Source organism: Bubalus kerabau, chromosome 11, assembly GCF_029407905.1.
Source record: "Bubalus kerabau isolate K-KA32 ecotype Philippines breed swamp buffalo chromosome 11, PCC_UOA_SB_1v2, whole genome shotgun sequence".
Lineage (NCBI taxonomy): Eukaryota > Metazoa > Chordata > Mammalia > Artiodactyla > Bovidae > Bubalus > Bubalus kerabau.
This window is the reverse complement of record NC_073634.1, coordinates 75,118,192-75,144,135: the sequence shown is the minus strand read 5'-3', so window position 1 is coordinate 75,144,135 and position 25,944 is coordinate 75,118,192. Positions and strand designations below refer to the sequence as shown.

Genomic DNA, 25,944 nt, shown 5'->3' with positions numbered 1-25,944 from the left:
TCGCTGCCAACTCAGCATAGACATGGCTTTGTTAGTGTTTCCTTTATTATAAAGCACTGAAATAAGTTAAATAAACAGGTGTGAGGCTGGACAGTCCCCCAGCCAGTTCCTCCACTGCCCCCGGGAGCAGTGGAGATGAATACAGGGCCCTTCTCACTGAGCTGATGAAGTGCATCAGTCAAGGCAAGGCCCCCTGGTCCATATGGGTCCCCTGCCCCTGGGGTTTGGGCTGGTCCATACAGTGCCTAGGTGAGTCAGTGTGGAGCCCCCTGGCCAGCGGGGGAGGAAGGAGAAGGTGGCTTCTGGTCCGTCTGTATAAAACACAGGAGGGTCAGGACTATTGCATGGAGCCCTGGGACAAAGGACCTAGTTCAGGGTGAGTCTGTATGGAGAGCTCGGCTACTGGTGGCACCCAGGGCTGTTGGGCCCCGAGAGCTCAAAACCGGGGGAGGACTGTGAGGTGGGGCCCAGCCCTCAGAAGCAGAGAGGCCAGGCCCTCCCGCCCCGCCATGGCCATGCACCTTTTGGTGGCGCTTGTAGTTGTCCCAGTGGCCCGTGGTATAGGCGCAGGTGGCACAGCGGAAGGGCTTCTCGCCTGTGTGCCGCAGCATGTGGCGTTTGAGGTTCATACTCTGATTGCAGCTGTAGTTGCAAAGGCTACACCGAAAAGGTTTGTCCCCAGAGTGGATCCGACCATGACGTTTGAGGTTGGCCAGGTTACCACAGGCATAGGGGCAGAGGGGGCACTTGTAGGGCTTCTCTCCCGTGTGGACGCGCTGGTGCCGTTTCAGGTTGTCCAGGTGAGCAGAGGCATAGGGACAACGGGCACAACGGAAGGGCTTCTCACCACTGTGCGTCTTCATGTGCCGAGCCAAGTGGTTGGGATAATGAGTGGCAAAGGGGCAGAGGCTGCAGGCGAAGCCTTTGTCACTGGGGCCCTGGGGTCCCCCACTGGCACTACCTCCAGTCTCTCCTCGCATGCAGCGCCCACACGTGGCTGCTCCCAGCCGACTGCCCTCCCCCTCCTCCAGCTCTTGCCCACAGTTCCGGCAGGTCCAAGGGAACAGCAGCTCTGGCAGTGGTTCTGACCCAGTCCCACACAGGCCTTCCCCTTCACCCCGCAGCTGCCCACAGTCTGGCAGGAAGCTGGCACCGCCTGGTGACACATGGAGGCTCAGATCTGGAAGCAGCAGGGCATCTGTGGGGACAGTGAGACCTGGGCTATGAACACAGGTACCCCCTAAGGCCACCCACCCGTGTCCCAGGTCCTTTAGTCCTGGCTTTTTACCTTCAGGTCGCCGAGGCACTGCCCCCTCCTGCTCTGTGGGACTGGGAGGCTGGGCAGGACGTGGAGCACAGCAGCGGAAGCCACAGGTCGGGCAGGGAGGGGTGGGGGGCCCCCCATGGGTGCGCTGATGCCGCCTCAGGTTGCCCAGGCTGCTGCAGGCAAAGGGGCAGTGGGGACAGCGGTAGGGCTTCTCGCCAGTGTGGGTGCGGGTGTGTCGTGTCAGGTTGACGAGCTGGGCTGAGGCGTAGGGGCAGCGGCCACAGCGGAACGGCTTCTCCCCGCTGTGTGTCTGCATGTGCCGCTTCAGGTGGCTCGAGTAGTGGGACACGAAGGCGCAGAGGCGGCATGAGTACAGTAGACGTGGGGGCAGCGGGGGCCCCCCACCCGGTCCTCCTGCCCCACAACACGGCCCCTCACCTGTGGGCCCCCCACACAGCTGGCAGGCTGGGCCTGGCCTCTCACCCCTGGCCTCCCCTGGACCCCTGGCTGGCTCCTCAACTTCACTCTCCGCACTTAGTGCGCGGCCGCCCCCAGACTCATCGTCGCTCAGCCCGTAGGGAAGCCCAGGCCTGGCCCCCAGAGAGTCTCCTGGTGAGACAGACAGGAGAAGAGACATCAACACAGGGCAGAACCAGACTCAAAACTCCCTTTTTCTCACTTGTAGCCTCACCACTTGCTGGGCTCCACCCTTCTCTTCAATTCAGTGACCCTAAATAATCAACATGAATTAGCTACCTCTGAGCCTGGACTAACTCAGTGATGACAGAGTTGTACATAGGTTCACGGAATGGAAAAAAATGTGTGGTTCACAGTGGACCACCGATTGAAATCAATCAACAAGTAATTCTTGGGATAAGAAAGCAAAAATACACAAGGCAGAGGAGGCCTGAGACGTTTTTCTAATTCATCCATCAGTGAGGACTCAGTTTTTAATTTATAATCAGCTCCATACTACCTCAAGAGGCAAAATTTGGAGAGAAGAAACAAAGTACTGTGTGTAATACTACTTCTAAGCCTAAAGGGTGGATTCTCTTTTATGTGGATCCCTTCAATGACTTTCAAAAGCATCTTCCAGAAGTGGCATTAAGTGGATAGATAAGTAGTGCAGCAACTTAGGATGGGGTGATGCTAAGATCACAGGGAAGACTGTGAAGGATATTTGAGGGTAGAGATTAAAACCTCAGTACAAAAGGAGTTTATGTTGCAGGTGAAGTACCAGCATGAGTGAGGTTGCTTCCCTAAACCTCTTAAACTCTTAATGAATGAATGGGCTAGGGAGCAAGACAAGGTTATTAAAAGGGCATTTACTTGTAATCAGTTGCTCTTTGTGATTCCTCCACTGTACTATTCATAACATCTTTGAACCAGGCCCCAAAACTTCACCTCAACAAAGTTAAGGACCATCAGACAAATGAAGAAATCTAGCTCAAATCTAAACTTACACTAAACCAGTCGCACTGGCAGGAATGCATGTTTTGCTCACAAGCACTAAACCTAACCCGCCTTCTAAAGGCTGGGGGTCCAGTGGTCACTTTCTTAAGTGCCCCCAAACCCACCTTCAGAGTCTCTCTCGAAGCCCATGAGCTGGTCGCTGTTGCGGTCACCTTCCTCCTCTTCCTCTTCCTCCTCTTCTTCAAACTCCAGATCCTGGCCTAGTAGCAAATCACTCTCCAATACCAGGGCCCCGGGTCCTTCGTCGAGGGAGTCTTCGGTATCCACTGAAGAGAGGAGGCGGCTTGTAGATTCTCCCTCAGGAACCGAGCCCATCATCCGCACCCGGGCAGCAACCCTCGCAGACCGTGCTTCCCGCACTCGCAGACCCTCTCGGGTACCTTGATGGGAAGCTAGGAGTCCAGATCGCCCACCCCATCCCTCAGGAGTCGCCCTCCACCCAGACCTAAATCCTCGCCACTGACCCCACCCCCGCTCCTCCCCACCTCACGGCCCCTGACCCCTGACCTTTGACCCCCTCGCATTTCACGGGCTGCGGGTGGCTTTGCTTCCTTCGGGGCATCGTGACCGGCTCCAGCCCGACGCGCCTCCGGCCTGCGGCCGCCCGGCCCCGCCCTCTCAATTCGGCCCGCCCGCCCTTCCTCTCAGGGCCCGCAGGCAGCCCCCATACAACGGCGCGGGCCCCGGGCAGCCCCCGGCCCTGGCCCCGGCGCCCAGCTCAGGCCGCTCCCGCCGCCGCCGCCGCGTCCATTCATGGAGCCCCCTACCCCCCTACGGAGACCAGCTGGTACCTCCGTACTCGCTTCCGCTTCCGCTGCCGCAGAGCCACACGGGACGCGTAGTCCGTGAAAAGTAGAAGCAGCTAAAGCGTCCACAGTGTGACCAGGAAGTGATTGTGACGACAGCAAGCGGAAGAGCCAATCAGGAATCAGGTGGAACCTGGCCGGCAAGGAGGGCAGGTCGAACCCAACCCCTAGCTTTAGACTTAAAGGCCACCAGCCTTTGACTCCTCGCAGGAGGAACAAGGAAATCATTCCTAACTCTAGGAGGGGATGAGAAGAGCTGCGACGGCAGGCCAGCCTGTCAGCAGCTCAGGGAGTTAGAACACCCAGGCCCCTTCTCCCCAACTTACACTACAGGCAGGCAGGCAGGCAGGCAGGCGCGCACGCGTACACGCACACACACAAACAAGCGCGCGCCCGCGCGCGCAGGAAAAGGGCTACTTGGCTGCTACTCTGGTGGGAATTAAGTACGGAGCCAGGGCACCCTGGGTGAGTGAAGATGGCAATAGAGGAAAAAAAGGACACCATGGGCACGATTAGGTTTTGGCCTTTAGTCTGAAAAAGTTGATTGAAAGTGTACAACAGAGAGCAGGTGCAAGCGGCTAGGGGCCATGGAGCCGCCAATAAAAAAGAATGTCCTTAAATAAAGTTCACAGAGTAAAAACCAGAACCACCAGTCCTTCCCTCCAACACAACAGAGCACAGGCACAGAACCGGTGATGAGCCCCAAGGAGCAAGGAGGCTGGGGAGGACAGCAGAGGCTCCCAGGCTGCTGTGTGGAGGGAGAGCCCTCTTTGGAATGGGCTGAGCCAAGCCACCCAGCTCTCCCTGCACACCTGATAACCACTGCTAAGGCTAAAGGAAAAAGACAAAACTCAGTCTCAGTCTGGAGGGCTCAGAAAACAGTCTAGGTGGGCAGAGATCTGGACAACCGCTAGTCCCGCTTGGCCTTCTTCTTGTCACTGTTGCCATTTTCTTCAGCCCCCTCGGTAGACAGCACCTCCTCCAGTTTCCGCTTGCCACTCTCTGGCTGAGGCGCTGCTGTATTTCGGGGCTTGAAGCAAATGATGATGCAGGTCATGTTGTCACACCCTGTACCGTCCCCAGAAGTGTCTGGTGCCAGGCATTGATCCAGCAGCTACAAAAGGGAAGAGGCAGCTCAGCTGCAGGGTTTGAAAACTTTCTGGGAACCTAAAATCTTAGACGGCTGGCCTTGCTGAGACAGGGTGGCAGAAGGAAGGGAACAGGCAACAGGTGCCACAAAACAGGCTACATGCTAGTCCATAAGGCATAAGGATAAGTCAGGGAAATGAGGGTAAGTGGATCTTTCTAGTCAGAGTTTAGTATGTCAGTAAATAGTGATATTCCCAGGCTCTGATTTTAACTCAGGCTAAAAGAGAAAATTTTGGATACACAAACCAGACACCCACTTTCCACCCTGGGACTTACCTCTTCCACAATGGATGACAGTAACCGAAGCTCCCCATTTTCATCGCGCTGGCTGATCTTCGATTGAATAAAGTCTATAACTTCCTGGCTACTCATCACATTCCTGGGGTCATAAACAACAGTAAGAATCTTTTTTAATCCCACCAAGGCAGAGTAGAAGAATATGGATAGAGGTGACAAATGCCCCATGTGTGCATGCTGAGTTGCTCAAGTATGTCCAACTCTTATGGACCCACCAGGCTCCTCTGTCCATGGCATCCTCCAGGTAAGAATACTAGAGTGGGTCGCCAATATCTCTTCCAGGAGGATCTTCCCAAACAAGGGACTGAACCCGTCTCCTGCACTGACAGGTATATTCTTGACCACTGCGCCACCTGGGAAGCCTGACAGATGCCCCAGGCCAATGTAAACACCCACAGAGACTGTTGTCAGCTTTGCCTTCTGCTTGGGGATCTTGACACCAAGTTGCCTATATAGGCTCTAATTTTAGAGCAATCCGATAAAAAGGGCGGACTACAGTCATTAGTAAGAAGATAAAGAAGCTCAGAGCCCCACATGAGAAGTAACGCTGCAGGGAAAAAAGGGAATTTTAGGGTGTTCTGCCAGTGCTCACCATATGCCATCACAGGCAATGACCATAAACTCATGATCGTCTGTGAGAGTCAGCACCTTGATGTCAGGAAGGGCCGAAATCATCTGTTCCTCTGGTGGCAAGTTCTTGTTTCTCTTGTAAAAGTGGTCTCCTGAAGTAATGGAATGGTTGGTTGATGAGTAAGTAGTCTGAGCCCCTCCCACAGATTTGTGTTTGAGGCCAGTCAAACCCTGCCATTCATTTCTATTCTTTACAAAGTTCTATTATCTAGTGGCATGAAGTGAGTTCTAATTTTTCTGGTTTCAGCCCTGTCTTTAGGTCAGTCACTAACCTGTCTTTTTCAATACCTATCTTACCTATTTCACAGAGATGTTTAAGGGACACAGACAGCAGATACAAAAGTAGTTTAAAAATAAAAGAGCTATGAAGATTAAAGTTTGCTATAGGCATCTGGAACAGAGAACAAGACCCCAGAAGTCTTTCCCATAGTTTCCTGGCACTTACCAATGGCTCTGGAGAGGTTGAGGCCACCGTTGACTCGCCCATCCATGGTCACCTTGCCCCCAGCATTCTTGATGCGTGCTAGCTCCACTTCATCCTCCGGTTTGTGGTCATAGGACATGTCTAAAGCTTTGCCGGCCTCAGACACCACACAGCGGGAATCTCCTGCATTGGCTACAATCAACTGCTTCCCTCGTATCAGAGCCACCACCGCTGTTGTGCCACTGTCAGAGCCAGGCTTAAAAGAAGAAAGGGAGCATCACAGGAGCTTCTGGATAACAGTTCTTATCATTCTCCTATATTTTCTCCTCTCCCTAGGACCACCAAGAGGGGTTTAACAGACAGGAGGAGCACAGATTTAATCTTACCAGAACTACAGCATGCTCTCCCCCTTTTCTGAGACAATTCTACTCAAAAGACCTCGTTCCCCTTGTAGAGTAAATCCCCCCATGACCACTGACTTCAGTGCTAAGACAGAAAGGGGACCCTTCTCCCAAAATCACAGAGAACTCACCACACCTACCCTCTTGGCTTTCTCAGACTCACTGCACACCCTCTCCCCACACACCTCCTCTTTGCCTTCCATCCCAGGCACCATCATCTCTTCTTCTTCATCATCATCCTCTTCAGCCTCCTCAGTGTCATCCTCGTCTTCCTCATTCTCTGCCTCTTCACTGCTGTAGCCATCTTCTTCCTCACTGCATTCCTGCCAGAGGGATGACCCCAGGCTACTGAGGCTGTGGTGACCCCCTTGCCCCTCCCCCTAACACACTCAGAACCAAGAGGCCTTTACTGAACACAGATTCTCAAAACACTAGTAGATGCATATATATATAAGATCCTGATGGAAAAATGTGGTGGAAGGGAGAAAGGGCTAGCATGGATATACTGGTTTCCTGAACTAGGTTCAGTGGTCACTAGCAGGAAACCTTGGGCAAGGCCAGGGCTGCTAGCCAAATGCACCTTCCAGCAACATGACCAGAGAATAAGCTGCCCAGAAAAAAAGAAACACCCAACTATCCAAAAGGAACACCATATTGTTACCTCTCTAGGAGACAGACTCTGAAAGGCTAGAACTAAATCTATTTGTTACAATGTCAACAAAAGAAGAGGTAAGAGGGCGCTAATGGTACCTGTGTTAGCAGAGATAATGAATTTTTAAAAAGCTTAAACTATATTTGCGGGATGCTGTCAAAATAGGAGACAGAAAAGAGTAGAAAGCAATTATGCACTGCGATCAACCAGGCCCTCTCTACAACTTCAGCATCTGTCTGACCCCATGGGCCCTTACCTCGCTGTCTTCCTCTTCCTCCTCCGCCTCATCTGACTCATCCTCACTGTCCTCAAAGAACTTGGACTTAGCAACTCGAGGCAGCTTGTCGGAGGCTGAAGAGCAGGAAGGCCCAGCCTCACCAGTGGGAGTGCCAGGCTCCCCACCTTGGCCTGCCTCAGTCCCACATTCCGAGTTGGAGGAAAGGCCTGTGTGAGCCTTGGCTGTGGGGCCATTTTCCTCTGCAGAAGTTTCCCTAGATGGGTCCTCAGGTCCTGCCTCCCCATTGAGGCCCTGGGACCCTGGTTCCTCGCCTGTCCCAGCTCCAGATTTGCTGTGGGGAGCACCCTTGTGACAGTTCTGCCCGTAGCGTGTCAGCAGCTCTTCAATAGTCATGGTAGCCTCTTCATGCAGCAGTGCAGCCTCCTCATTGTCCACTGCAGGGGAGATGCTACATCAGCGCCCCATGCCAGACTCCTCCGGGAAGCAGTCCCTTACTACCTCCACGGCCCTTGTGACCTGAGTTCCGACTTACTTGCCCACCACCTCCCCTTCTCAAGTAGCTCCTGTGTCTTATCACAACTCAGAAAAACAGCCCTTTGCTTCCTTTTCCTCAACCAACATCAGCCTCCAGATATTTCCTTTGGTCTTTGTGTTTCACTCCCTTCTTAGTCAAAGGAATACTAGTCACTGTATGTGTCACCTATCACCTCTCGTGTTTTATGGGTAAGCTGGAAACCCTATTCTAACTGAGGACCCAGGAAGTCCACAACGCCAGTCCAGGCCTAGGGCCCAGGCTTAATGACTGGCTGGTATGGCTAACAGCAGTTCCAATCTTAAAAGAAAAGATCACATAAACATTAAAAGGAACCAGAAAGACCCCATCACAATGACAAAAGATAATGTATACAAAAATGCTTACAACACTATGGACTCAACAAAGGTTAATCCTCTCTCTCCTGTTCATTACCACCTGTAGTACAGGGGATTCTTTAATGTACAGGGGATTTCCCAGGTCTCAAGGAAGCCATCTTCTCTCAGAGTTGACACGTAATTTATATGTATATTAAAGGATAGTTCTTTAATATGCCAATTTCCTCTCAAACAAAAGGTGCCACACTCACCATCATCTTCATCAGCAACTTTTTCTTTTTCATCCTCATCTTCAGTGGGTCGCCCTGCAATCTGTGCCAGTTCCTTAATGACTTCCTCAGTGGTTAGCTTGGCATCAATAGCCAAGAAGGCATCTTCCAAAGCCTAAATATAAGCAAAGTAGTATAAAGCAAGTGTAGAAAAACTATGCAGATACAAAATGAATTGCCTATACACAATCCTGGGCACAAGGATGGGATGCAAATCAGAGTGATCCACCAAGCTGTGAGATAACTCAGAGACAAACAGTTCAGAGACTTGGGAATCAATACGACACTCTAAAAAGGACCAAGTGGGAATAAGTTCATTTTAGGCACAGAATTCTTTTAAGAAATTAGGTACAGAATTCTTTAAGAAATATAGTAAGAAGCAGCTGGGTGGCAATCAAAAAAGAAAAGCCAAGGATGGGGGGTGGGGGGGAGAGAAAAAGAGAAAGTCTGCAGAAGTGGACAAGGAACAGTGTGGGAACACAGACCTTCTGTAGCTTGCCTTCTTTGTAGGCCTTCTGATCTTTGATGATATCAGGAAGATATTTGGCACAGTACAAGGCAACTTCCTCCCCTAGAAGAAAGGTAAAGTCACCCAGAGCACAGCTTTGCACACACAGAAAGTGATACAATATCAACACACCAGTGAATCCCAAAGCTTAAGGAGATGAATATCTTAGCACATCTGAAACCTATCTGAACGACAATGTTTTGGGATGTTCTGACCGAGAAAATGGATTTCACCATCACCTCTCTCGGGGCTGTTAATACTGCCCATGTGTTTTCTCACCTGTATACTTAGTTTTCAGTGAAAAAGAGACAAATGTTAATATAGGGAAAGGGTTCTTGTATTAAAACAAGGCCTGGTGAGATTAAGAACAAATCAAATATCCTACTGGGAAGAAGGAATGGCAGAATAGAGAAAAACAGCACTAGGCAGGAAATGGTATCTGAGGACCAGAACTCTGGAAAAGAAAAGAACAAAGGACCTGGAATTGGGGTTCCCAGAATGTTACCAATATGATCTGCTAAAGTTACCTCCATGTCCATCATAGACAGAAAACATGGCTGTCTCACTGTCCAGCTCAGGAATACAGTTGTGAGCATCCTACGAAAAAGAGCATAATTAGCATTTCTTAAGGTCAAAGGATATTCTTCCTTGTGCATCTCAGGTCAGAAGGACCGCCTTCACATCTTAATCTCACTAAACCCTTCCCTGGCTGACCTACATGGCCTAGAAACAAGAAAGGAAGATGGGATGATAAGAACAGCACAAGGGTGGGAGAAAGGAAGCGGGGAAGAAGGAGGGAAGGGAGGGAGAGAGCAAAAGGAAAGGAAGGCGAGAGGGAAGAAGGGAAGAGATGAATCAGATCACTACCTCTGCAGTCTAGCAGCCTCAGCCTAGGAGATCTCAGTCCAGATGGCAGAATGGCTGTTGGAACTCTAGACCTGACCCTTTTGGATTTGTGGCAACTATGGGAAGAACCAGAATAAAGGATCTTTAAATTCACTTCCAGACCCATTCTATGAATCAGTGAACTTCAAGGAAGAAAATGATAGGGAGGATAGCAAAAAGTGACAAAGCGACCCGAGATCCTTACCTACTTGCAAAATTTCTAGGAGAGGCCTAAGACAGCCTGAGTGGAAGCATCCCCACCCCACTTCCCACCCCCAGAAAAGCACCATCAAAACAGATTACCCCACCAGGGTAGGTAGAGGATACAGTTACAAAAGAAAATCTTTCCAACAAATAGTTATTAAACTACACTGTATGCAGTACTTGTTCACTTTCCCAGGTGGCTCAGTGGTAAAGAATCCACCTGTTGATGATGGAGACGTGAGTTAGATCCCTGGGTCGGGAAGATCCCATGGAGAAGGAAATGGCAACCCACTCTAGTATTCTTGCCTAGATAATCCCTTGGACAGAGGAACATAGAGGGCTATAGTCCATGGGGTCGCAAAGAGTCGTCCCACCTCCCATCCCCAGCTGGAACTGAAACATCATTTAATTCTGAAGGCACAGCACATTTGAAAAGAAATTTGCAGTGGTGTTATAGGTATATTCTCTACAGACAAAAAGGATGTAACTATTTATTCTGATTAATTAGTAAAAGTAAAGTTAATAGTTCTCCTTTGTCTTTCAGGTATTTAGTATTTACATTTTTAAAATTATATTGATAGAGGAAATCTGAGTGTATCAGTTCTGCTGTCCCTAAAATAAGACTATGCTGTCATTATACAAGTCTGCTAGAAAATTAAACTTAGGGTTTTAAGACAGGCAAATGAAAAGGAGGGACTCTTTTATTTCCCTCTGATTGTCTCCAGGAGAAAGGGCCCCAGAAGCTAATGGGCATCCTCAGAAGGCCTTTGATGGCCTGTGTGGTCATCAACACAACTGCCTCTTAGCCTCATCCTTGAGATCTGGAGAACCCCACACCAGAGTCATCTTCCTCCTCTCCCCGACTTTACCAACAACTCTACCACCAGCCATGCTGACCTACCATCCCTCTAAGCCAGGGTTTATCATACTTCCCCCTCCTCTCCTTTCACCAACATCTTTCTTGCCTTTTATGATTGTTTCTACAGTGATTCTCAAACTTTAACGTGGCTAAGAATTCATTCATTCATTCATTCAAATATTTGAGTATCCATTATGTGCCAAGATGTGCTGTGTCTGATTAGTTTCAGCAAAACAGCTGTGTCACATTAATGCTGATTTTAGTTCTGTTGATTTTGCAGTTTGGTTTGTCGGCATGGAATTTATGTCCAGGTCTATGTTTGTACACACTGAGGTAACACTAAATTAAAATCATGTTAGTGAATACTGTTGCTGCTGCTGCTAAGTCGCTTCAGTCGTGTCTGACTCTGTGCGACCCCATAGACGGCAGCCCATGAGGCTCCCCCGTCCCTGGGATTCTCCAGGCAAGAACATTGGAGTGGGTTGCCATTTCCTTCTTCAATGCATGAGAGTGAAAAGTGAAAGTGAAGTCGCTCAGTCGTGTCCGACTCCCAGCAACCCCATGGACTGCAGCCTACCAGGCTCCTCTGTCCATGGGATTCTCCATGCAAGAGTACTGGAGTGGGGTGCCATTGCCTTCTCCAAGACCCACAAATACTGCTTTCCTTAAAAAAAAAAAAATCCATGGACGATCTCCAAGGTATTTTGTTAAATAGAGCAAGCAAAGCATATAATAACGTATTTATTTAGTAAGCTGCTTTTTGTGTAAGAGGGAGTACAAGAATAGACATCCATCTTCTCATACTTTAATCCTTAATACTACAAGGACACACAGAAAACTAATAAAAATAAACTGCATGAGGGTGCAAACAGATGAATGGGAGCAAGAGGGAACCATGGGAATGTTCAGCTTTTCAAAAGTAAATTAAATGTCTTTTAATTGCACCTTTTTGGTAGAGGAGTTTAGCACTCTTCCTGTCCACTACTTCCCAGTGGACAAGAGAATCAACTGGTCTTTCTCTGTCCTGCAACACTATTCTAAATCACAGCTGTATTGTCTCTTTTGAACCCACACCTCTATTTAAAAAATCTCTGACTTCTCATTGCTCCTCACAAGATCATGTGATTTTGAAGCAGAAGATCTAGCCATAAGTGAACACTGGAAAAATAATTACCCTCTACAGTAATCAAATGGACATTAAAAAAAACAAGGAATTATCTTTTTGTGCAAATTAGAATGATGAAAAAGATTAACAGTATCCATTAGTAATAAGAGTGAAGATAAAAACACATTCTCATACTCTGATCAACAGGAATATAAATTAGCAGTTTTCCTGGAAGGCAATTTGGTAATATGTATTAAAATGTGCATGTCTTTTGATCTAGAAATTTGACTTCTAGATTTATCTTATGGGAGTACTAACAGAAGGATAAAAAGATACAAAGAATGCTCATTATAGCATTACTTACAGTAAAAAAAATAACCATCTAAATTTCCATGAATAGATCACAAATAGTACATCTCTCCAATGGAATATATGCAGTTGTTAGAAATGATGAATATGTGTTCATTTAGAAATGAGTTCACAACATATTAAGTGATAAAAAGCAAAACATAAATTATCTGTATGTAAGAAATCTGTAAGATCGCATACCAAACAGTGGAAGGTGAGATTTGGGTAATAATTATTTCTATAATATGGAATGAGAGTATCTGCATTATTCATATCCTCACAGGACAATCATGATGATGATGTAAAATGTGTAAAAATTCTTTGGAAACTGGGATGTAGTACGTAAGTATATACATGTATCCGCTCTGAATGTCATACCTGGTTCACATTTGTCTTCTCTCCTTTTGCTCAAAAAGGAATGCCCACAATAAAGATTCACTTCCTGCCTTAGGTTTGTTCTCCTCCACTTTTCAGTAAGGCTTTGGATCTACATCACTTGGAACTGTTCTACCTTCTCTAATCACTTCAATTCCCCCCTTATATCTTCAACCATAGCCTCCCTACCTTTACCCTTGTCTTTCTGTCCCTTTCTGAGTCAGAGCTAAGCATTTCAACACTGTCTCTTAGCAATCTAGGAAAAACTCATCCATCCTTGTATAACCCGACCAACTGCTTTCTTTACCCTTGAATCTGAGCCACTAAGTATTGCTAGTTATAAAAATGTCATGAAATCATGTTGACTGCAGTTGACTACTTCCATTTAAATTTTTTTCTCTGTTCGCACTGACTCTTAAATATATGAACCACAGTTAGTCACAAACCTTTTCCACACTACTCAAGTTCTCACGGATATTTTCTGTTCATTCTTAGCATAAAAAAGGCTTCCCTGGTGGCTCAGCAGTAAAGAATCTGCCTGCCAGTGAAGGAGACACAGGTTTGATTTCTAGGTAGGGAAGGTCCCCTGGAGAAGGAAATGGCAACCCACTCCAATATTCTTGCCCAGGAAATTCCATGGAGAGAGGAGCCTGGTGGGTGGGATACAGTCCATGGGGTTGCAAAGAATCAGATGGGACTTAGTGACAAAACAAGTTAGCAGATAAGCTAACCTCTTACTTTACTTAGATTGAGGTCTTATTTCAAGATATACCTCATCTTCTCTAGGAAGATTTCTAATTTCTCCATTGCAGTGTCTAACCTCTCCTTCATGTCTTCCTCAGAAGCAGTATTTCTTCTCTTTCTAGATTAACATTTCCTCTCAAACACAAACCCTTCTCCCTCAAGATCATATGTCACAGAACAGGCAATAACCATAACAGCAACCCAAACAGCCATTTTGCAGGTTTCATTCTCCCCAACCACTGTATGAAACTAAATAGTGCAAACCATGTCAGCTTTCTCAACAGTTCTCTTGGGTTCTGTGAAGAACTGTAATTCTATACCTCCAATTGTCTGTTTCCACAGGATGCCCCTTCTCCACCTCAAACTTAACATATGTAAACAGGAACTTAGCAGTCACTCCCCGACCCACACACAAAAAAAATCACAGCTTCTCCTACATGTCTTATTCCTGTGGATGGAATCTTAACTCTCCTAGGCAACACCTAGTATCAGTCCTCCCTGACTTCCATCTGTCAACATCTATCACTGAGTCCTGCTAACTTCCCCCTCATAACTATGATCCTGGATTACTTTACTCAATACTTTAACTCCTTTCCTGTCTCTACTCTCTATCTCCTGTAATCCAGCCCACATACATCCAGTTGCCAGATTAATCTCCCTAATGTGACATTTTACTGTCGGGCCCTTCAGTGAACCCTACTGCATTAGATTAATTCCATACAACTTACTGGCAATTAAAGGCACTCAATAATCATTTCTATTCCTCTCCATAACCTATAGTCTCTTTAACTCATGCTGCTGCTAAGTCGCTTCAGTCATGTCTGACTTTGTGCGACCCCACAGACGGCAGCCCATGAGGCTCCCCAGTCCCTGGGATTCTCCGGGCAAGAACACTGGAGTGGGTTGCCATTTCCTTCTCCAATGCATGAAAGTGAAAAGTGAAAGTGAAGTCGCTCAGTCCTGTCTGACTCTTAGCGACACCATGGACTACAGCCCACCAGGCCCTCCGTCTATGGGATTTTCCAGGCAAGAGCACTGGAGTCGGGTGCCATTGCCTTCTCTGCTTTAACTCATACCATTCCCCAAAAGAAACTACTCTTGGCACTTTTGATACTGTTACACTCTACCCTGGCATAGTAAGCATGCCTATCTCAATCTTTCCTCCTATCTCTTCTAATATTTTTCCTTCTCTCACTTTTCTTCTCCCCATTTGTTACCATTTATACTGTTTCCTAAAGGTCCAGTTAGTCTCACCACCTCCTAAGAGATCACACCAATACTCTGTGTGATCATTCCTCTTCTGAACTCTCTTTAATATTGACTGTCTGTATCAGTAATTTGGCATTTAGCATATATTATCTTGTATTGTTATCCAAATCCCATAGGGGAAAAGTGTTGTAGGTCCAAAACAGCATGAAAACAGGCTGTTTTACAAATATCTTAGGGATAACTCCTCCTTCGTTTACTATTCTAAACCTAGAGATGTGTCCTAACACAATAACCGAGATGATCTGAAAGAAATGATGTAGAATACACAGGTCACCTGAACCAGGACTCTCAGGTCTTGCCTTATTAGATCATATATCACACAGCCCCTCTGACCATCTAGATAAACAATGGATCTGTTTTTAATAAACTCCTGCTTACCTTTCCTGTGGGCTTCCCTACTGGCTCAGACAGTAAAGAATCCACCTGCATGTGGGAGAGCTGGATTCGATCCCTGGGTTAGAAAGATCCCCTGGAGAAGGGAATAGCTACCCACTCCAGCAGAACTGCCTGGAGAATTCCATGGACAGAGGAGCCTGGCAGGCTACAGTCCACATGGTTGCATAGAGTCGGACACGACTGAGCAATTTTCACTTTCACTTTATTATTCTTAAGGTTACAAATACATCCATGAATGCTCCTTTGTTACTGGATCAACCATTTAGAGTTCTGCTACTTAAATTTATCTAAATCTTTGCAACTCAAGGAAAAAATTTTCAAAGTGGTTGGAAAGAGAACTACATTTTTTATTTTTAAAAGTCATGTATGTCTGATTATAAAAATCATATGCACGTATTACCACTGTGTTACAGACCGAATGTTTTATGTCCCCCCAACATTCATATATTGAAACTTCATTGGCAATGTGATGGTATTTAGAGGTGCAGACTTCGAGAGGCAATTAAGTCATGAGGAAGGAGCTCTCATGAATGAGATTAGTACTCTTATAATAAGAGACACCAGCTGAGTCCTTTGCCTTGTGAGGACACAGCTAAACACAGCCACTGTGAACTAGCACCAAGTGGGCCTTCTCCAGACAACTTGATCTTCATCTTCCCATTAGGGTCTCAAAGAGGTATTAACACACCTATGTTCACAGCAGCTTTGTTCACAATAGCCCAAAAGTAGAAAAACTCACGTGTTCACCAACAGATGAATGAATTTTTAAAATGTGGTACATATGGGCCAAGGAATATCATTCAACTTTAAAAAGGAAATTCTGACACATGCTACAACATGGATGAACCTTGAGGACATGATGCTAAGTGAAATAAGCCAGCCAATACTTTGGTATCCAGAGCAGTGAAATTCATAGATAGAAAGTAGAATAGGAGTGGTTGCTAGGGGCTGGGGACGGGGGTGGGAGGGGGATGGGGAATAGTTTAGTGGGTATAGAGTTTCAGTTTTGCAAGATGAAAAGAGTTCTGGAGACTGGTTGCACCACAAAGTGAATTTACTTAACACTACTGATCTGCATGTTTTAAATGGTTAAGATGGCAAATTTCATGTTATGTGTATTTTACCAAACAAACTTCCTACCAAAAGCCCATGCTCAGATGGCATCACCAGTGAGCTCTACCAAATATTTAAAAAATTAGTATGAATTCTTCACAAACTCTTCCAAAATAAAGAAGGGATAACACTTTCCAACTCATTCTATGAGGCCAATATTATTCTGATATCAAAACCAGACAGACATCACAAGAAAACTATAGGCTTAATATCATTAAGATAGTTCAGTCACTCAGTCGTATCCAACTCTTTGCAACCCGATGGACTGTGCTTCCCTGTCCATCACCAACTCCCAGAGCTTGCTCAAACTCATGTCCACTGAGTTGGTGATGCCAGCCAACCATCTCGTCCTCTGTCATCCCCTTCTCCTCCTGCCTTCAATCTTTCCCAGCATGAGGGTCTTTACTCATGAGTCAGTTCTTTCCATCAGGTGGCCAAAGTATCGGAGCTTCGGCTTCAGCATCATTCCCTCCAAAGAAATCCCAGGGCTGATCTCCTTCAGAATGGACCGGTTGGATCTCCTTGCAGTCCAAGGGACTCTCCAGAGTCTTCTCCAACACCACAGTTCAAAAGCATCAATTCTTTAGTGCTCAACCTTCTTTATGCTCCAACTCTCACATCCATACAGGACTACGGGAAAAATTATAGCTTTGATTATACAGACTTTTGCCAGTAAAGTAATGTCTCTGCTTTTTAATATGCTGTCTGGGTTTGTCATAGTTTTCTTCCAAAGAGCCAAGCATTTTTTAATTTCATGGCTGCAGTCACTATCTGCAGTGATTTTGGAGCCCAGGAAAATAAATTCTGTCTCTGTTTCCATTGTTTCCCCATCTATTTGCCATGAAGTGATGGGACCAGATGTCATGATCTTTAAGTTTTTGAATGTTGAGTTTTAAGCCAGCTTTTTCACTCCCCTCTTTCACTTTCATCAAGAGGCTCTTTAGATAGCAATACTCATTAACTGATCTACAAATTCAGAATAAGCCCTATCAAAATCCCTGGTGCCTTCTGCAGTGAAACTGACAAACTGATCCTAAAGTTCATACAGATATACGAGGGACTCAAAAAGAAGAAATGAAAAAAAATAGCTATAGTAACCAAGACGGTGTGGTACACAGATCAATGGAATGGAATAAATAGTCCAGAAATAAACCCTTATATTTATGGTCAACTGTGCCTCTTGAGAAACCTATACGCAGGTCAGGAAGCAACAGTCAGAACTGGACACGGAACAACAGACTGGTTCCAAATAGGAAAAGGAGTACGTCAAGGCTGTATATTGTCACCCTGCTTATTCAACTTCTATAAAGAGTACATCATGAGAAACGCTGGGCTGGAAGAAGCACAAGCTGGAATCAAGATTGCCGAGAGAAATATCAATAACCTCAGACATGCAGATGATACCACCCTTATGGCAGAAAGTGAAGAGGAACTAAAAAGCCTCTTGATGAAGGTGAAAGTAGAGAGTGAAAAAGTTGGCTTAAAGCTCAACATTCAGAAAATGAAATTAAAAGACGCTTACTCCTTAGAAGGAAAGTTATGACCAACCTAGATAGCATATTAAAGAGCAGAGACATTACTTTGCCAACAAAGGTCCGTCTAGTCAAGGCTATGGTTTTTCCAGTGGTCATGTATGGATGTGAGAGTTGGACTGTGAAGAAAGCTGAGCGCCAAAGAACTGATGCTTTTGAACTGTGGTGTTGGAGAAGACTGTTGAGAGTCCCTTGGACTGCAAGGAGATCCAACCAGTCCATTCCAAAGGAGATCAGTCCTGGGTGTTCATTGGAAGGACTGATGTTGAAGCTGAAACTCCAATACTTTGGCCACCTCATGCGAAGAGTTGACTCAGTGAAAAAGACTCTGATGCTGGGAGGGATTGGGGGCAGGAGGAGAAGGGGACGACAGAAGATGAGATGGCTGGATGGCATCACTGACTCGATGGACATGAGTTTGAGTAAACTCCAGGAGTTGGTGATGGACAGGGAGGCCTGGCATGCTGTGATTCGTGGGGTCGCAAAGAGTTGGACCCGACTGAGCGACTGAACTGAACTGAACTTAAACAATGATGCCAAGATAATTCAAAGAGGGAAAAGAATAGGATCCTAAATAAATGATGCTGGGACAAACACATATCCAGATGCAAAAGTATGAAGGTGTACCCCTTCTTTACACCATACACAAAAATTAACTCCAAATGGATCACCTAAATGGACTTCATCAAAATTTAAAACTCTGGTGCCTAAAAGGTCACCAACAGGGGCTTCCCTGGTGGTCCAGTGGTTAAGACTCTGCATGCTTCCACGGGGCACAGGTTTGATACCTGGTTAGGGAACTAAGATCCTGAATGCCCGCATGCCACTAACCATGGCAAAAAAAAAAAAAAAAAAAAGACAAAGGATATGAATAGACATTTCTCCAAGAATACCTAAATGGCCAATAAACTCAAGGAAAGATGCCAAACATCATTAGCCATCACAGAAATACAAACAAAATCACAATGGAATATCATTTCATACCCATAAGAATGGCTATAATCAGGAGAAAAAAGGGCAACAGGTATAAGGAGGAGGTAGAGAAACTGATACCCTCATATACTGCTAGTAGAAATGTAAACAGAACCACCACTTTGGAAAGTAGTTAGGCAGTTCCTCAAAATGTTAAATATGGGAGTTACTATGCTATGCTATGCTATGCTATGCTAAGTCACTTCAATCGTGTCCAACTCTGTGCGACCCCATAGACGGCAGCCCACCAGGCTCCCCCGTCCCTGGGATTCTCCAGGCAAGAACACTGGAGTGGGTTGCCATTTCCTTCTCCAAGGCATGAAAGTGAAAAGTGAAAGTGAAGTCGCTGAGTCTTGTCCGACTCTTAGCGACCCCATGGACTGCAGCCTACCAGGCTCCTCCATCCATGGGATTTTCCAAGCAAGAGTACTGGAGTGGGGTGCCATTGCCTTCTCTGGGGAGTTACTATATGACCCAGCAATTCAACTCCTAGGTATACACTCAAAAGAAATAAAACCTATTTCCACACAAGTTTGAACATGATTGTTCATTGCATCATTATTCAAAAAAGTCAAAATGTGAAAATCCCAACGTCCATCAACTGATGAATAAACAAAATGTGCGTACAATGGACGATGATTCAGCCATAAGAAGGAATGAAGTAGTGATTGATTCATGTACAACCTGGATGACCGTTGAAATGTATACTTTAAATGGACATGGCACAATAAAGTTGTTTAAAAAGAACCTGAATATACATTTTCAAGGATTACACATGATTAAAGCTGATATACTCCATCTTTGAACTAGATCTAGAGGGAAACAGAAAACTCCACTGTAATTGGTACTGAGATGACAATGTGTCACTAAACATCAGAGATGCTATTAGTTCAGTTCGAAAGATCTGTGCTTCCAGACAGCACAAATTTAATGATAGCTAATAATGGCAAGAACTACTAATCTGATCTTATTTCTACACTCAAATTCAAGCTGTACAATTCTAAGTAGATAACCCAATAGAGGGTGGTCAGGGGTTGAGAGTAGTATTAATTGCTAGAGGACTGGGCAATAGAAATAATTTATGTAAAATATTCTTGAAATCTTGAAAAATACATTCTCACTCTAACTTACAACTGTTTGAAAACTTATAAAGGAATAGTAGGAAACAACTTCTCTGTACTCAAGGGCATACACTTGGTATCATTTCATACTATCTTTGAATTGTGAAGAAAAGGTACTGCATGCTGATCAAATGAAAAGAATGCCCTTCCATGAAAGTTGCTTAACCATGTCCTAGACAAAGGAATTCTGATCTGGTTCAATAAGTAAAAAGTGCTTTAAGTCACAGAGATGAGACGCTAATCTGAGGATCAAACAATAAATGCTCCTCAGCTTCAGATGCCCGATCTTCAGTGGAACCCCACAGCCTGTGATATTTCACTTTATATTCCCCCTATTAATATAATGATTGAAACTGTCATGCATGTAGCTTAAGAACTTTCTGCTCAACATTACTGCTAAGTCTGCTAAGTCACTTCAGTCGTGTCCGACTCTGTGCAACCCCATAGACGGCAGCCCACCAGCCTCCCCCGTCCCTGGATACTCCAGGCAAGAATACTGGAGTGGGTTGCCATTTCCTTCTCCAATGCATGAAAGTGAAAAGTGAAAGTGAAGTCGCTCAGTTGCGTCCGATTCTTAGCGACCCCATGGACTGCAGCCCACCAGGCTCCTCCGCCCATGGGATTTTCTAAGCACGAGTACTGGAGTGGGGTGCCATTGCCTTCTCCGCTGCTCAACATTATGTACATTCAATTCTAGATGACCCACTCTGACCATTAATAAGCCAGCTTCTATATGGCAACAGCTATCCAACTCAAAATTATATGTTATGCATTGATGCTGCCTTTAAAAGGGGGTAAATATAAGTGCTTATAATATACACATGCATACTATATATATATAAACATATACATCTTAACTTCCTAACTGGAAACAATCTTGTCACTTCAGAGACCCTCATAACCAAAAACTAAAATTACCCTAATCTCTTTGACACCGGAAACTCAAGAGCCTTTCCATAAATATTTCTCAGGTACCCTTCCACAACATACCTGTTAACTCCCAAAATACAAGCTGGAATCCAGGTTGCAGAGAATAATATCAATAACCTCAGATATGCAGATGACACCACCCTTACGGCAGAAAGCGAAGAGGAATTAAAGAGCCTCTTGATGAAGGTGAAAGAATGTGAAAAAGCTGGCTTAAAACTCAACATTCACTTTGGAGAAGGAAATAGTACCCCCCACTCCCAGTATTCTTGCCTGGAAAAGTCAATGGACAGAGGAGCCTGGAGGGCTGCAGTCCATGGGGTTACATGGCTGAACATGCATGCATGAGGGTGGAGGGAGATGGGTTGGTAGCAATAAACTGGTAGAATTAAAAAAAAACCAAAAAACAAAAACTCAACACTCAAAAAACTAAGATCATGGTATCCGGTCCCGTCACTTCATGGCAAACAGATGGGGAAACAATGAAGACAGTGAGAGACTTTCTTTTCTTGGGCTCCAAAATCACTGAGGACGGTGACTGCAGCCATGAAATTAAAAGACGCTTGCTCCTTGGAAGAAACCAATGACAAACCTAGACAGTATATTAAAAAGCAGAGATATTACTTTGCCACAAAGGTCTGTATAGTCAAAGCTATGACTTTTCCAGTAGTCATGTACAGATGTGAGAGCTGGACAATAAAAAAGGCTGAGTGCCAAAGGATTGATGCTTTCGAACCATGGTGCTGGAGAAGACTCTTGAGAGTCCCCTGGACAGCAAGAAGATCAAAACAGTCAATCCTAAAGGAAATCAACCCTGAATATTCACTGGAAGGACTGATACTGAAGCTGATGGTCCAATACTTTGGCCACCTGATGCGAATGGCCGACTCACTGGAAAAGATTCTGATGCTGGGAAAGATTGAAAACAGGAGAGAAGGGGATGACAGATGATGAGATGGTTGGATGGCATCACCGACTCAATGGACATAAAGTTTGAGCAAACTCCAGGAGATGATGGACAGGAAAGCCTGGAGCGCTGCAGTCCATGCATGCAGTTGCAAAGAGTTGGACGCGACTGAACCACCACCACCACCACCAGCTTAAGGGTCCCTCCAAATCATGGAGAAGGAAGCAGGGAAGGGAACATCAACTGTAGTAATCTGATTACCCCTCCTCAAAACACCCTGGTTCCACAGAAAGAGGGGCTAGAGAGGGGCAGAAAGTATAAAATGCCAGCTACTGATAGCTGCCATCTTGCCTCAAGAGAACGGATAAACAGTACTCTCTAAGGCTGAATCTATGCATCAATCAGGATTTCAGTAACCTTTATTATGTGTGCCACTATGATAAACTCACCTCAACTAAATCATTAGGACTAGGCAAATAAGGTTGATAGAATTAATACACTGGTGGAATTAAGCCCCAAAGGTTAAGAGGAACAGGAGTATACTTTCTGAAAAGCTAAGAGGTAGCTCTTCACTCAAGAGGTTGAAGTCAAAGTTCTTTTCTTGCCATAGCAAAGAAACTATTATACTTTAAGGAGAAAGGAAACAAAGCCGGAAGCAAACGTTATGGATGCAGCAGAACACAATCCCAAACAGGACTTCAAGAGGATTTGATTAGGTATATTTAACTATTCAGACAAAGGGAAATTCAGAAATAGCATAATAAGATTTTAAAACCCTAAGTGGTTATCTCTTAGGAGGAAGATTAGGATTTAAGGGAATAGTCTAGTAAGATTTCTACAAACCAAACAGCCTCTCATGAAACACATATTTCAATTACCAGAGGAGAAACCAAAAATAAAAGGAAATGCCCTACAGAGAAGCAAACAGTACAGAATCACTGGACAAATGACTTGGAAAATTGAATATCCAAGCAACTCAATTCATGAAGAAAACTAGAAAGAATAGCTGAGAAGTGGAAAAAACCACAGCATAGAGGAAAAGAGGAAAATACGAAATGAGAAACTCAAAGGAAAAGCCTTACTCTGAGACAGTCACCTCAAATCTTACAATATTAACAGAAAATGCCATAGAACCAGAACCCCAAATTACCAACTAACCCAAAAACAAGGCTGACATTAAGTCTTTCCTTTCAAAGCTCTATCAAGACATTTCCACCAGCCAGATAATTACTTTTTTCCAAGCACCCAACTGAATTGGTAAGCTCCATACAGTGCACCACAGAGAAACATAAATGCTTCATTTCAGGTTGACACAGATGAGAATGTGTCAAACAATTTCCATCCTATAGATTCTTTCCACCAAGGCACAGCTATCCTAATCTCTTTGGGCCTCAATTTCTAAGCTGTAAAATCTGGGAGCCAAACTTGGTGAGACGAACTATAAGATCCTGTCTGTTTTTCAAGATTTTACACCTAATGATAAAGTCTGCTAGAGGTATAAAATTTGAGTCTGAGAACAAACCATTTAAGTTTATACTGTCATTCCAGAGCTAACCACAGGGAGGAGCGAGGGATTTGAAGAAATTCCCAAGGGAGACAGTATTTGGCTGCTACCTGAAGCCCACCTAGTTTAAGTGGATAAACCCTCCATCCCAGACATAATTAGAGCATTTCCCCTGCTCCTCTGCCTAGACCTCACAATATTCTTCACAAAAACAGGTCTTAACCATGTCCTTCTCCCTTTCCCTCCTACTACAGTTTAATCTATTCTCCTTTGTAGTTTCATATCCATTTGCCCAACACTATTCTTTTTAATCCAGAAATTTTCCATTTTATCAACAGTGCAATTTTCTATAAAAGGATAATGTTTTCTGTAGACTAAAATTAAAAAAAGTTTTTTTTTATAGAAAATCAAGGAAATTATAAACTACAACAAGCACAGGCAAATGACAACTACTAAGCTGTAGAGGTATTCAGAGTAAGAAAAAAATAATTAGGCATAATTTAAAAAAAAATTAGAGTGACTGACACAATTCAAGTTTTCCAAAGGCTAGAAAAGGCCCTGAGGGAAAAAACAAACGAGTGACAATTCTTGGAGGTCAAGTCAAACCTCTGAAATTAACATGTGGTGCCCAGAACCAGGCAACTAGGTAATATGAATTTGAAACAGACTATTTGCTTGGCTTCCTATCACTGTCAAACTCCTCGTCCAGAAAGAGCTCTCATACCACATTTTTTCCTGAAGTACAGTCATTCACATGTATCCGCCTCTCCCGAGCAAAAGTCAATGGATAAATAGTCCCTCTCTTCTTTACTCCTACACTAAACCTCACACCGTTTACGAGCCTGGAAAGCTGGGTTGGCACGAGAGGATGGCGCGAAGGCACGGGGAGGTCGGTCAGTTGGCGGAAGGTGCCTCTCCCCACATGGCTGAGCGCTCGCCGCCAAGCTGGCCACCGTCACACGGTCCCCTAGCACCGCAGGTCGCTCTCGGCCCCGGCCCCGCTCTCGCTGTCGCCTCACAAACTGCCGCTGCGGCCACAGCCTCCCGTTTAGGACCCTCCCCCGGGGATGACCCCATCCCCCCGCTCCCTTTCTCCGTCGGGTTCCCGCCCTGCAGCCGCCAGCCTATGGGCCCCTCCCGCCTCACCTCCATGGAGACGCGCCAGCCTTGCATGGCGGAGAAGCCGTAGGGCAGCGGCAGGCGCGAGGCGCCGACCCCGTCTCCAGAGCACTTCACCGTGTTGGGCTGAGAGAGGTAGGCACCCATGGCGGCGGCTGACCGGCGGCCTCAGGGGCAGGCGAACGAAGCGCGACCCGTGCCGGCGCTGGAGCCGGGGCCCCGGGTGCGCGCGTGGCAAGAACTAGCTAAACTGCACGGCCGACGCAAGGTACCGGTGAAAAGGCGCGAGGCGGGCCAGGAGGCGGTAACGGGACGGGAGCAGAGAGGGAGCGGAAGCGGAAACGGCGCCGCTTCAGACCCCGCCCGGCCGGCGCGGCGCGGCGCGGCGCGGCGCTGCGGGCAGTCATTTCCTTAGCAACTCGCCCCGCCCGCGGGGACAACGGCCCGCCCAACCGCCGCTCCCGCGAGATTGGCGTAGTCACGCCCACCAACGGCCGCGGCCCGCCTGAGGCGGCCTGCTAGGTTGCTCCTAACCAGGAGCGCTCGCTAACTGTTCCCCCCTGTCACCCGCCTCCGCACTCCTAGCCTGGCCTCTAGCGTTTTGTCTAAGGCTCTTTTGTGTGGAACTGGGCACTTCCGGTTCGTCCTCTAAAGTGTCAGCTCTCTCCGCCGCGCTCTCGGACTCCCACAAATCCTCCCGCTGCGGTTCAATTAGAGTTGACTAGTGAGAATTTGTTCTAAGAGCATGAAGTACCCTTGTAAGGCCTATGCGATTAGGATGTGAGATAGTCTTTCTGACCAAAGAAAATGAAGACCTCTCTCTGTGACCCAGTCTGTGCGGGTGGAGAAGAAATGAAAAGGGAGTAGAAGAGCTATTGCTTGAGGTCCTCAGGATGCCCCAGACGTGCATTATGCCCGGGGAGAAGGGAAAAATGTTATGGGGTTGCTGGGGTGAAGAAAGTGAACTGCTTTGGGGAGGGTTTTTGAGGAAGCTGCTTGCCTCGTTGGAGAGTGATTTTTAAGTAATAACATTAGATAGGATAGAGAATGGTCGTAAGTGCCAAAATGGGTGGCTTGGACTTCAGTATTATCCTGGTGGAGCCTTTGGAGTTTATTGGTCTAGTCTTTGTGCGCAGTGTGTTTGGAGAGAGAAAGCCAAAGGGCTTTAAAGGGCTCTTAATCTAAGCATGAGAAAGGCTGGGACTAAATTGGTGGCAATGGGAACAGAGATAAAAGAACAAATTAGACAAAAAGAAATGGACAGGATTTAGTAATAGGTTGGATTCAGGGGATGGTAGAGAAAGGAAAAATTCTCAAAGGATAAACAGATTATTTTAAAATACAAAACTAATCATGGCTTCCTCCTGCTCTTCAGAAAGTTCTAATGCCTTAACATAGTTTCCCAGACCTTTCATATTTGATTCAATCACTGCATGTCTCTTCCACTTCCTCTCTGTTTCTGCCACCCAGTGCTCCAGCAATATGTTTTTGGGTTTCCAATGCAATGGCACCCACTCCAGTACTCTTGCCTGGAAAATCCCATGGACGGAGGAGCCTGGTAGGCTGCAGTCCATGGGGTC

The 25,944-nt window shown here is 46.0% G+C and overlaps 2 protein-coding genes across 5 annotated transcripts; both read right to left on the bottom strand.

The window, feature by feature from the left end:
* Positions 1 to 25: 25 nt before the first annotated feature.
* Positions 26 to 3,628, bottom strand: ZNF513 (zinc finger protein 513). Of its 4 annotated transcripts, XM_055540675.1 has the most exons (5): positions 3,248 to 3,486; positions 2,845 to 3,006; positions 1,289 to 1,876; positions 522 to 1,198; positions 26 to 311 (listed from the first exon to the last, which is right to left on the bottom strand). In XM_055540675.1, the coding sequence occupies exons 1-5, from the start codon at positions 3,300 to 3,302 to the stop codon at positions 255 to 257; spliced, it is 1,539 nt and encodes a 512-aa protein (XP_055396650.1). In that variant the 5' UTR covers positions 3,303 to 3,486; the 3' UTR covers positions 26 to 254. The 4 variants fall into 4 exon arrangements, with proteins under 4 accessions (XP_055396650.1, XP_055396651.1, XP_055396648.1 ...); XM_055540676.1 differs by lacking the exon at positions 3,248 to 3,486 and adding an exon at positions 3,532 to 3,628 and having other exon boundaries at positions 26 to 1,198; XM_055540673.1 differs by having other exon boundaries at positions 26 to 1,198; positions 3,248 to 3,481.
* A 430-nt stretch (positions 3,629 to 4,058) lies between these two features.
* On the bottom strand, positions 4,059 to 24,759 carry PPM1G (protein phosphatase, Mg2+/Mn2+ dependent 1G). The gene is made up of 10 exons (XM_055540672.1): positions 24,392 to 24,759; positions 9,512 to 9,581; positions 8,962 to 9,047; positions 8,459 to 8,591; positions 7,356 to 7,771; positions 6,633 to 6,770; positions 6,068 to 6,302; positions 5,585 to 5,714; positions 4,972 to 5,074; positions 4,059 to 4,660 (listed from the first exon to the last, which is right to left on the bottom strand). The coding sequence occupies exons 1-10, from the start codon at positions 24,509 to 24,511 to the stop codon at positions 4,457 to 4,459; spliced, it is 1,635 nt and encodes a 544-aa protein (XP_055396647.1). The 5' UTR covers positions 24,512 to 24,759; the 3' UTR covers positions 4,059 to 4,456.
* Between the last annotated feature and the right edge of the window lie 1,185 nt (positions 24,760 to 25,944).